The sequence below is a fragment of the Branchiostoma belcheri genome, unplaced genomic scaffold (assembly GCF_001625305.1).
Source record: "Branchiostoma belcheri isolate BF01 breed outbred unplaced genomic scaffold, Haploidv18h27 scaffold104, whole genome shotgun sequence".
NCBI classification, from domain to species: domain Eukaryota; kingdom Metazoa; phylum Chordata; class Leptocardii; order Amphioxiformes; family Branchiostomatidae; genus Branchiostoma; species Branchiostoma belcheri.
The window spans coordinates 262,878-275,149 of record NW_017802425.1 but is presented as its reverse complement, the minus strand read 5'-3'; the positions used below and the strand labels follow the sequence as shown (position 1 = coordinate 275,149).

The 12,272-nt window shown below is 36.9% G+C and overlaps 2 protein-coding genes across 4 annotated transcripts in view; one reads left to right on the top strand and one right to left on the bottom strand.

The window, feature by feature from the left end:
• The window catches only part of LOC109476320 (neurocalcin homolog), a 27,273-nt gene extending 16,356 nt beyond the window's left edge, over nucleotides 1-10,917 (top strand). For 2 of the 3 annotated variants that reach the window (XM_019777257.1, XM_019777242.1), the window contains 3 exons: nucleotides 5,579-5,997; nucleotides 6,819-6,941; nucleotides 8,132-10,917. In XM_019777257.1, the coding sequence (XP_019632816.1) occupies nucleotides 5,620-5,997; nucleotides 6,819-6,941; nucleotides 8,132-8,215 (585 nt within the window). In that variant the 5' untranslated portion in view covers nucleotides 5,579-5,619 and the 3' untranslated portion in view covers nucleotides 8,216-10,917. Of the gene's footprint in view, nucleotides 1-4,488; nucleotides 4,573-5,578; nucleotides 5,998-6,818; nucleotides 6,942-8,131 lie in introns of those variants that run through there. The other variant, XM_019777249.1, reaches the window with a different exon arrangement.
• A 615-nt stretch (nucleotides 10,918-11,532) lies between these two features.
• The window catches only part of LOC109475813 (serine/threonine-protein phosphatase 6 regulatory ankyrin repeat subunit C-like), a 17,262-nt gene continuing 16,522 nt past the window's right edge, over nucleotides 11,533-12,272 (bottom strand). Inside the window, 1 exon segment of the mRNA XM_019776589.1 lies at nucleotides 11,533-12,042. The gene's annotated coding sequence lies outside the window, so the exon portion shown is untranslated.

Below are 12,272 nucleotides of genomic sequence, written 5' to 3'. Positions count from 1 at the left end.
TATATATGTGTGTGTGTGTGTGTGTGTGTGTGTGTGTGTGTGTGTGTGTGTGTGTGTGTATGTATGTATGTATGTATGTGTATGTATGTATGTATGTATATGTATATATATATATATATAATTTACCTTCACCTGACGTAACCAAAAGAAAAGTCTTGAAGCTGATTAACTTGCCAGCAATGTATATATATATATATATGTGTGTGTATGTATGTATGTGTATAATTATTCAGCAAGAACACAGTCACATACACACACACAGACACACACACACACTAACACATACATGCATGGTTCTTGAGGGTTTTTTGTGTTCCATGCCACATGCAGATTTTATGAAATTTTAACTTTTCTCACCTAATATCAATTTTTATGAATATTTATTGTGATTCTCATTTTTTCTAGGCATGCAAGGTTAATTACAATGTTTCTCTGGGATGTGGATGTTAAACGTCTTTCATGCACTTATGCAGGGAATAATCATTGTCAGCAAGTGCAAGCAGAACAACATCAGAATGTACATTGTGCAATCAATATGTTCTAAGGAAACTGACCCCCTGCTGCTGGTCATACTATGTGGTTACTGGCGAGGAATGCGAAACCTTTCCTCTGACCAGACAATCAACGAGAGAAAAAAATGTTGCTTTTTGAAATGTCTTTTTGGAATATTTATGCACCATGTTGTTTACACTGCAGAGACTTTAGAGACTTCATTCAGAAAATCCATTAGTGTTTACATGCCCTTGGGCACACCACTAGTCTGGTGTATACGGTTGATGTCTGTAATACTATGCTGTTTATAAACATATTGAACAAGAGTCCCACAGGTTTTTTTGTACATTCACCAAATGATATCAACCTTACAACTGATATGCATTATGTTGTAGGTTTCTTAATATTGGTTGTTTATATCACCTTTAAATGATCTTCTATAAATGAATAGCACACATTGTCCAAAATTAATGCTACTCCACTCTTGACCAAATCTGTTGTTACATTTTGTCATGTTGTCATCAAATTCTTATCAGTATTGAGTCTTTTAACAAGAACATGTCATTCGGAGACACTGCTTTCTTTGACAGCAAAGCGTAGCGTACTGTAGAATGCATGGTTCCAGATTATGCCAGGGTGGAGATTTATAAAAGAAAATGCCCTTTGCCCAATACATTATATGGTTTCCATGGTAACAATCAATGAGATTCTGAGAAGCACGACCTTGCTGGCAAGACTGGCAGACTCAGGTACAATTTGTTCTTAGGTCAAATGCTTCATAACTTATAATGTTTTTTATGTTATGTAATGACTACATAAATCAATTAGATATGTTGAACTCACACCTGGATCAGTGCTTTATATGCAAAGCTAAACCACCACAACTTGTCAGCAAGTGCCTAATGAACAGTTTAGAGAGAGGTAAAATTGTTGTTGAGATTGTGTACATTACATGTAATGTACTGTGAGTGTGAGTAACACTGAATTCAATTGAAAGGTATACAAGCTTACAAATGCAGGAAAGACACCAGGAAATACATGTAGTATATAATATGTTTACTATATTTCAAAACCCAAACTTTCCTTATTACTCCTGAGTTGTATGTGTTTTTGCACATATTTAGGTTATTAGTATGCCATGGTAGGCATAGCCTTAACAGTGTTGACGGAATTTTGTCTTTAGTTAATATTCACCTCACATATTTATACCAGAGCCTGATTAACCTATAGCTACATGACATTGGGACTTCTGATTTGACAACCTCTGCTGGCCATATGAAAATGTCAGTTATAATATACGTAGTTACTCCGGGTGAACATCACCATGCATAGATTATGTAAAATTGTGGGAGTCATTTGCATGATATTTATTATTAATTAATAAGTGAATGATGAAAAGTGCAAATGGAACACAGTGCCAAAGGATATGACCTTCACCCACAATATACATTTGTATAATACCTTAAGGCCACACCAAGTAAATTTTATGGATGACGTCCGCGCGCGCATTGATTTTGGCCTGTTCCTAGAAAAAAAAACAAGACATTCCGCTTCCTGTAACTATGACCAAAGAGTCGCGACAGTGCCGCAAATCGTCAGATTGACGTGAAACCTGTTACAGGACAGGACGACAACTGCTGTTCCACCTGTTTTGATGATGAATAAAAGACTTCTTGCTTGTTATACTGTGTCACCTCATTCAATTTGTGTCCTAACATTTGTCGTCTCCTAGTAGTATATTTCTAATGTAAGCATCTTGTTTTTTAGGGCCCTTCTTGTTTTTTTTCGCCCTCTCGTATTATATTTAGGGTCTCCAAAGGACGTCATCCATAAAATCTACTTGGTGTGGCCTAATGGGTGGAGAAATTGAAGACCATCAATTAGAATAGACTACGCTGATTTTTAGCCTGATCAATGAGACAACTGTGAAGCACTTAATATCACGTGGAGGTATGAGATCTGCAAACTCTTGTTGCACAGTTAGTTGTAGAATAAGGAATCATGCATTTTTACCTTACAAAATCTACATGAATGCGTCTACACCTATTCTAAACACAATCTTCTCATTAGTACAACATCCCTCATCTTTATGCATCATCATGTTATAATCATGTTCATAATAATTAAGGTCGTTTGAAAGGTCGTTGCTTATTCCCCAACTGAAGAATGAATGCTCACTCAGTCATCAGTATCAGCATGTTTGATATTCCTGGTACAGTCACTGTATGTTCTTCAATATTCCATAAACAGAAATTCTGTGAAACAATTATTGTTTCACAGAATTTCTGTTTATGCCCACTTTGGTAAAAGCGTGCACTGTCAGCTCATTATCCAGTCTCTCTGCACCGTGTAGGGACTGGAGCATCACCTTGGGAACAGGAAAGTTCCTCTGTAAGCAGATAATTGCTGGGTAGGGATCATCATTATCCAATCAGTGCATGCCAGGGCCATGGTTATAATGTGTGCGGTGTGTGGGAGTCGGCTGATGGATCACCTGTGCAATTGTAGCAGGGAAAAAGGATTGGCATATTGAAGCGTCTTCTTTTAAAATCTCCCTACTGTTTTAAAGTGGAACCAGCATATTTATGTATACATGTAGCTGATTTGAATAGAACATAATATCATTCTGTTTAAGGTAGGATCTGAGAGATTACTGTTACCACGCCAATCATACATGTATCTTCCTGCCAATCATGAGGAAAGCTTGTAGCTATGTAGCCCAGTCCTTTGAATCCATCCTTCACAGCAGGCTCCTTCAGCTTTGAAATGGAACATTCCAGCTAGACCACAGCCATGTTGGTTTGAGTTATGGTGCATTGTACATAATCTGTGTGCATGGGAGTAAGTGCTTAAGAGCCACTCAGAGGTTGAGTCCACATCTGAAGGTTTTTCAAGTGACATTCATTTGAAAGGTTACGAGCACTTGGAGCTGCTTGCTTTCTAGCAGAAAGGTAGGATACGACGTATGCTAGTATTACACGATTGTATGTTCCATCATTCTACCTGATGATGATGATGGTTCTACATGCATACAGCATGTCTGTGTACATGTACATGCATAGATTTGTAACATTATTGGTCTCGTCTTTTATGCAGCTTGTACTTTATGTACAAAACTCGTGTGTTTACCCGGTTGTGCAAGCGAATAATATTCTAAATCATGCTTTAGTAACTGCCATATACTTGCACATGAATGATCTATGTGTAATGATTTCATAAAGCTCTAAGCATTGGGAATATGCAGTGGTTTACAACCATAAGCTACAAGAGTTCAGAGATCTCATGTCTTCATGCAATTTTGTAGTAGTGTATTTTTTCCATTCATTTAGTAAGGTTGTTAGTATAATGTAGACTGAATTGGTGTTATTCTCTACTTGAATTCTTGAATTACATGTACATACATGTACATTGTATGTGGGAAAGTCCTATCCTTTGGCAGAATGTTGTTTTATTATTTCATCATACTTGCTTATGCAAATGACTTTCACATTTACATAATATATTGCATAATCATATGATGTTTTGCAGGCAGTCCAAACATACTGTGTCTGTGAGAAGCCTGGATTTTTCACAGTTTTCCTTTGTCTAACACTGGGGAACCTGTCACCAAAAAAATATTTCATTCACTACCATGGAGACTTTTACAATTTGTATCTTCAAATACAGTTGTCAAGGTGTAGAATTCAGGGCTTTAACATTTTAACTTATAATCACAGTTACCCAAAAAATTTTGATGCACCAGCAAAAATCTAGGTGTAACATTATTGCATAAGCATCATGTTTTTTTTTGTACGTCGTCGATTGGAAGTATCATAAAGCAAGAAAGCAAAATAATATTATTATACAGTGTCATGATATGAGTTAAGCTTTGAAGTCCATATGATGTAGACATCATAATGGGTGTATGTTTTGATGGAAGAGCTGGGTGCTCCAGGATCTACATGTCTATAAAACATCTCTAGGTGCACGGCATAATTTTGGAGCAGTCTGAAGGGCTGCAGATGAGAAGCTGATGTTACAATGAGAGCTGGCTTGCTCAGCTGGGGCTGGCTGGGAGACAGAGATAAGATGACTGGCCAGGTGCATAATTATTAGAGTCTGACAGAAAACTGAATCATCTTTAATGAGTTTAACTTGTCATGTTCAACTTCAAGCCTGATTTCCTAGTAAAAAGAAGGCTTCTGTGGCTTGTCAATGTTTTATACAGGTGCAATTGCAGGTTTGGAACAAAATTAGCTTTGATCATCTATCTAACTGCCAGGCAGATTCCTGGGGGTGACATTATTTATAGTGAATTCAGGTGGAAGAAATATAAGGTCATAGGCGAGGCCATTAACTGAGTACTAGTACAATATAAGTCCCTACTGCACCCGTGAAATGCCACACAAAAGACCACTGAACTCCTCACATTCCAGCATTCATATCAAGAACAAAAGGTTATAAATGGTTTATCAAACAACATTTGTGCCACCAGAATGACATTTGTCCCTGCAGATATGTGTAATTAGGCTTTCACTTCAGCCTTGACTTCAGTAAACATGTGCATGTAATATGTACATTTGATGACTTTATATCATTTGTCATTGATAAAGATAAAAACGTCAGTGAGATTATGTCTGTTTGATGAAGTACAGCTTTGCAAGAGCAGTATTGCAAGAAAATAAATGAGGTTTTCATAGGTGATACCATGCATACATGTATGCATGGTATCACCTGATATATATACAATCATGTACACCTCATTTATTTTCTTCGATTCTTCAAGACTTCTATTCCATCCTCCCTTGTGGAATACACCATTAACCATGTATGTATATTGTAATATACATTGTACATACATTGTACATAGTGAGTTACTGGTTATTACAGCAGTCCCTGCGTACATGAATGTACAGTGTCCTCTACAAATTAATGTGGAAACCTAGCAAGTTTCCATTGAGACTATTGAGAGTCTTACATTATCGAAGAAAGCTATTCTAGCATTTTCTTCTATGCATTGATTATGCAAAAGAAGCCATATTGAATGCGATACATGTAAATAGATTAGTACAATTATAGTCTGGCTCACTTCCTGTTTCTTTTGCAGATCTGAGATTTGAATGAGGAGGTAACAGCAGAGAGACAACCATGGGTAAACAGAACAGCAAGCTCAGGCCGGAGGTTCTGGAAGACTTGAAAAACCAGACCGAGTTTAACGAGCACGAGCTGCAGGAGTGGTACAAGGGGTTTCTCAAGGACTGCCCCAGCGGGGTGCTCACTGTCGAGGAGTTCAAGAAGATCTATGGAAATTTCTTCCCCTACGGAGATGCCTCCAAGTTTGCGGAGCACGTCTTCCGCACATTTGACGTGAATGGAGACGGTACAATAGACTTCAGGGAGTTCATCTGTGCGCTGAGTGTGACATCGAGAGGGCAGCTGGAACAGAAACTGAAGTGGGCCTTCAGTATGTACGACCTGGATGGTAATGGCTACATCTCCAAACAGGAGATGTTGGAAATAGTACAGGTTAGTCTGGGGCTGTAATGCATGGGTAGTGAGTATGTCTTCCAAATCCTGTAAGGGTTTTGACTGGGGTACATCTATAAGTTAGGTGGCCAGCTTGATCATTTCTAGAATCTTGAAAGAATATGGGTTCACTAGAAGCAAGAATTCAGAGACCTCAGATCTCAGTGAAATATTCAGAGATTCAGAGCTTAAATCTTATTTTGTCTTGTTCATTATGAAAATAAGACCTGAAGGCTTAGAACGGAGCCAGGAGGGTTATGGATGCATACATGTAACTGTTATCAAACCCAATGTGCTATTACTATGAAAGCCAATTAACCTGAAATTTGGTATGAAGGTAAGCAGATCTACATAATTATATATATAGATCTTTGATGGGGAAATCCTGACTAACACAGGGACGAGCACTTCTTTTCAAAAATGGTGCTGCCAATTGTTGCCCCTCCATACATGTATGCCCCCATTATCAGCAATACAAATACATGTATGCTACTAATTAGTAGTGTTAAGGCCTTTGTATTACTCAATATACATGTACGTCGATTTACGTCAGTGACCAGAGTGTTAGTCTCAGTGGGAGATGGTGCCAATTAGCACCATTCTGGTCAGAACAAGGCAGATAGCATCACAACATAATGAATTTGAAAAAAAAACTGTTACCTGGATGCTTTCTCTTGCTATTTATAAAATCTAAATAATTTAAAAGAATCATTTATATGTCAGAAATGAGGAAATTAAGCCATTCAAGCCAATAACCCCATGAATTCAAGATACAACTCCTTAAAGACAGACTCAACTCTGCACCCTTCTCCACTTTATAGGCAATCTACAAGATGGTTGGCACGGTCATGAAGATGCCAGATGATGAGTCCACCCCAGAGAAGCGAACAGACAAGATTTTCCGCCAGATGGACAAAAACAATGATGGGAAACTCTCTCTACAGGTCAGTGGCTCTGCTTCAAGCTGCTGTCAGAGCATTTAAGTCTCTGTTGCTGTTGTCACATTCTGTTGTTACCCATAAATTACCATTGCAAGCCATGCTAAGTGTATCGCTGTCATCATCTCTTGTAACATTACATTGTACATGACATTGTATTTTCAGGTGTACAAGATACATGTAGATGTTGCCATATAATGTATATGTCAAAGTAGACACTTTGATCTGTTAAGAATTGGCAATTGTACTTAGCAGAGATACTGATTGAACTCTCTGTCAACTGAATTTCCGATTAGACTATTCTGCCAGTTGCAGTCTCCACCCTGACATGTATTTATTTTTATACAGTATACTGTACATGCATGACCATGTCTCATGCAAATCTAACCTCATTTGTAAAGATTTATGGTTTCCTTTGTTGTGTTGGTTATGTCATAGCTGCATGGCATGTCTCCCTTCCACAGCTGCATGGCATGTCTCCACAGGCTGGCTGGACCAGTGTGACAACAGTTATTTTTAGTCAGATACAGGCACCACTAATGAGATTGCATAGTAACTGTTGTGGTTACTGTACCTGATCTTCACATCAAGCAATCGGTGAGACCGGTGTTGAAAAAAAAATAACCAGGACTTAATAAATGACATGACATTACGTAGACATCACCTACAGTGTACATTACATGTACATGTAATCTACATTCATTTGTATGAATTATAGGCAAGTATATCTGAGAAAAACTTTGATGTAATGTTGGTACTAGCCTGAGTGTTTAAACCTAAGCAAGTGGTATGTACAAATGTGGATGTGTTGATCAAACGTTTTTAATGATATATTTTTGCTGCAGTGTAATCACTTTGAGCTTATTCATTTGCTTCTTAGCCATCCCTGCTGAGTTGTATATCTCAACTTCAATCATGTTTGTGCCATTGTCATTGGCCTCTTCACCTTTACTATCATCTTTAATATACAGCTTTTGTTACTTCAAGGAGTTCAACCCGTACACAGTACATTCTAAACTTTGAGTTCTGACGTCTATCATTTCAGGAGTTCATCGAAGGAGCTAAGAGTGACCCTCCATTGTGAGGCTACTGCAGTGTGACCCCAGTGGTGGCATGTGATTGCAGGGTGGTTTTGCTAAATTTTGTTTGACGAGAAGTTTTGGACAGCCTTTTTTTGTTTTGTTTTATTGCTGCAGGAGTTTGTAGAGGGGGCCAAGGCCGACCCCTCCATCGTCAGACTGCTACAGTGCGACCCAAGTGGCGGCGGACAGTTAACGTAATTTGGTTTGTTTCGTTTCCTTTCTATCATCATTCCATGTTGGACAACAGAGCAGAGACCACCATTGTGTCTGAAAAAACATCTATCTTTGACTGGTAACCTGTATGCAAGTTTGTACTGTACAGTTTCAGTCTATCAAGTCCCGTACAGTTTTCTACATTCAAGAGTATTCTCCATGTTCTTCACATGACAGAACATTAATTATATGACACATTGTGTGCATCATTTAACATTATAATATACAATATACTTTTAACAATAGACATCTTTCTTCTGATCTGTACTTGTATATACACAGGAGACATATCCAGCTGTACTATTCAAGGACCAAGTCTTATAATAACAGTAACAGTTACTGTTGTAAGCTTTAGAGCTCTTTACTGGGGACCATGGAGATGTAGGACTTGATAGTAACTAATAGAAGCATACAATGTAGTATGGAACAAAATGAAATACTACGTGGAAAGGGGTTTTTGCATGTAATGTACATGTATACTAGTAGTCTGTAGTCAACTTAGTGGGGTGCACTTACTTCAAACTGTTTGCAACAATGTTCATAATTTGTTGCACATTTTTAGCACTGATTCTCCTGGGGTGTAGGAATATCGAGTTATTCTCTCTAAATGTGGCTTCTGGTTATGGTTGTATCCACATCAAGACTGATGACCTGCTAGAGATGTTATAACTATGAAGGCTTCAAAATTTAGTTGCAGGTGTCCACCGAGCTTACACTTGGCATACAGAAGGTTTTATTTTTTATGAGAACCTACATCACTGTATTTGTACGTTGTATTAGTAAAACACTACAGTTTCTCCGTCCATTTCCCTGTTTCTAAACACTCCAAGCAGATCACAATATTCTGCATCACAGGCATGGCACCGTATACTTAACGTCACATGTAGTCTATGTATGTTGTTTACTGTATTTTTCTTCTAATGGGTGCACTCTCATTCTCAAATAAACATACACTTTTTTTAGACATAATAACTTTCAAAGGTGGGGGGGAGGTGCATAAACTTGGTCTTAAGAGCATTCAGACTGTTATTTTTCCATAAGAATGATTGGCTGCACACCACACTCGTTAGTACTACCAGTATATAAGTTCCTAATCATCATCATCATCAATCCAGGATTTCAAGTTCCTAATACAAGCTTTAAAATGTATACAACAATTATTAATATAATCTGTAGCATTTCAACTCAGGCAGAATCCAGATTTTGCAATGTATGCTTAATATACATGTATATATTATTATTAAATCAAGTTATCAAACCAACCTGAACTGAAAAGAATCATTTTGGATATAAATTAAAAGTTTATACAATCATGTAGATTCATTATGTACTTCCATTTTTTTAACAGAAATGTGTGAAAATACTGATTTTCTAATTTACCAGATTTGCTACCTGATTGTATTCATTTTTAAAAGTGTGGACTAACATTGTGTACATGTAGCAGCATTGAAACATTCATTGGAATTAATAGCACATATCATATCAAGCTTTATATATACATACATTTGTATGTCCAACAAATCATTTTAAATGTTAGTCACGGATGACACTGTGTTAATGGAGGATGTTTTGTTGCAATTATCTCTAGAAGCAACCTGCCAGCTCTAGCTTTGAAAATAACAGTGAGTAATTTTAGTAAAAGGATGATTGCAGGTACATGTATTTGGACCTGATTAACTTACCTGATATTGACCACAACATACATGGCTTTTGAATTTGAAACTGTTAACACTTAGAGCTTCAAGGTAGTTTTCGTATGACGATTTACAGTGTAACTCAAATACATTAGGTTTGGCAGGAAGAAGACATTATCAGACCACTACATGTTCATGTACAGTAACTATGTAGTATCCTCTCACCATACATGTACAATACATTTTCCAACCAAGCTCATCTTTGGTAGGATTAGTAGTGTTATATAGTTCAGTCTCAGAATACATTGTGTTTTGGTGTATCGTGTAGAATAGTTGTTTTCTTCATAAATCAAAGGTGTTTCTATGAATGAGAAATGGAGTTGTTTTAGTAATGGCTTAAAACATAAGAAGGAAAGCTGTAAAATTTATGTTTGAAATCCTTTTATTATTCCTGGACAACTGAAATTAAACCTTTTTATGGCCTGTATTGTAAGAAGACTGTTTTAATGGTTGTGTTAATCCTAAAAAAATTATATTTTGAAATATTGCAAAACTACAATGTGTAAAAAATGACTTGGAGTTATGTTCTACACCAAGTGTCAAAGGTACATGTCATGTACTCTGCCTGCAATTAGCTTGGATTGCAGCACCTAGCAAACTGTTGTTACTAAATCATACACGAGTTACTACAAAGCTTGCCTAGCCATCTTGTGCTGCTGGTACTTAACTGTGACATGCTTGTTGTCAATGATTTTGTCCAGTAAGTGAGGTGATGTACATGTAATTGTCATGTGACAAGAGGTGACCAGTAGATCCAATATGTACACAATGCATTCTAACCAGTCAATAAGACCATTATTATCTAGAGGATGACTGTGGGAGATTTCCTTCATTCATACCATTAGATTGTGAACTTTTTTTTAGAAAATGTATCATGTAGTAAATTATAATCCAGCCACACACCAATTTTTGAAGGAAGAATTTCACAAGCTAAGGCTACTTGCTTCAATGCTTATATGCTTATTTGATTAAAGAACAGTTTTCCAAAATGAAGATATTGTATGTCCTGTCAGTGACTGTGTATATTAAGGACTATTTCAGAGTCATGCAGGCAAGATTATCAAGAAGAAACATGACCAGTCCATTCATTATTTGTAACAGTTGTGGTCATTTTGTAGTCTTATTGCTCATAGGCATTACAAGATACTATCATGAATGTACAAGATGTGAAAAGACAATTAAGACTTTGATCTTAAAACATGAAAAATTGACTGGACAATGGTTATCAGATTATCATGCTTTAAAACATCAATCTTCCTGTCAACCACCTGTTAGAGCAGGTGTAATATAATACTGTAACCTCTATGTACTACTACCAGTAATGCAGTGGCAATCACAAGTCATTATTTACAATGTATATCTATACATGTATGTAGTTGTGTGACTGTGTTTTGACATTAGGTGCAAGATGGTCCATTAGCTGGTGATTGTCCTGATTCCTAATTTAAAAGTACATTGTAACTTTGCACTTGCATAAACTACAATAAATTAGTTTTCAACGGCACAAGTACTAGTCCGAATGATTTCTCCTGTGTGGCAGTTTGATTTGGTTTCAGTACGTAGTCAGCTGATGACTAGGAAAGCCTCGTGGATGCCAGGTTGCCTAAGACTTCTCCTCCATGTGGTTTTGGGTCTCTTTTTAATAATGTTTACCTTTGTCTTCGAAAGAGGCTGCCATAAGGCTATTTTTTAACTTGACCTTCATCTCTCCAACAGTATCTTGCCTACTAAAAACCATGATGAACATCCATAAATGGCTTCAAGAGTTATGTCACGTACATCCACAGTCACTCCACCACAGCCAACCCAAAAACATAACCTTCTGGTAAAGGTAATACTAATAACCGCACAAGAAAAACACAAGAAAATTGTCCAATACTACCGATAATTGTCAGTAGCTGTTTATTGCACATAGGTAAGGGGTCAGCCTGTTACTACCCTCTGACATGCAACTTGTTAGTTTTCCATATTCTATTATGTAATGTTTCTCATACTAAAAAAGAACAAAGTATTACCTTCATGTAGTTGATACAATGTAGGTTTGAATAATATATAATGTGTGTGAATAAACATAAGCATGCAGTCATAAGCTTTTTTATGTGGCAGTACCAAGAGGAACTAGAAAGGCCAATATTTGCTTTGGAGCAAATACAGCGATGGGTTCACCACATTTTACGACATGGCAGGGAAAGAATGGGAAACACAAGGGAAAACAATGATTTACATTGATATAACTATAATATGAAGTAAAATACAACTAAAACAACAGTTGGATAGCTATTCCCTACTTTATTGGTTAGGATTTTTAATTGCATAATGCAAACTGTTGATTTTCAAAATAAAAAAAA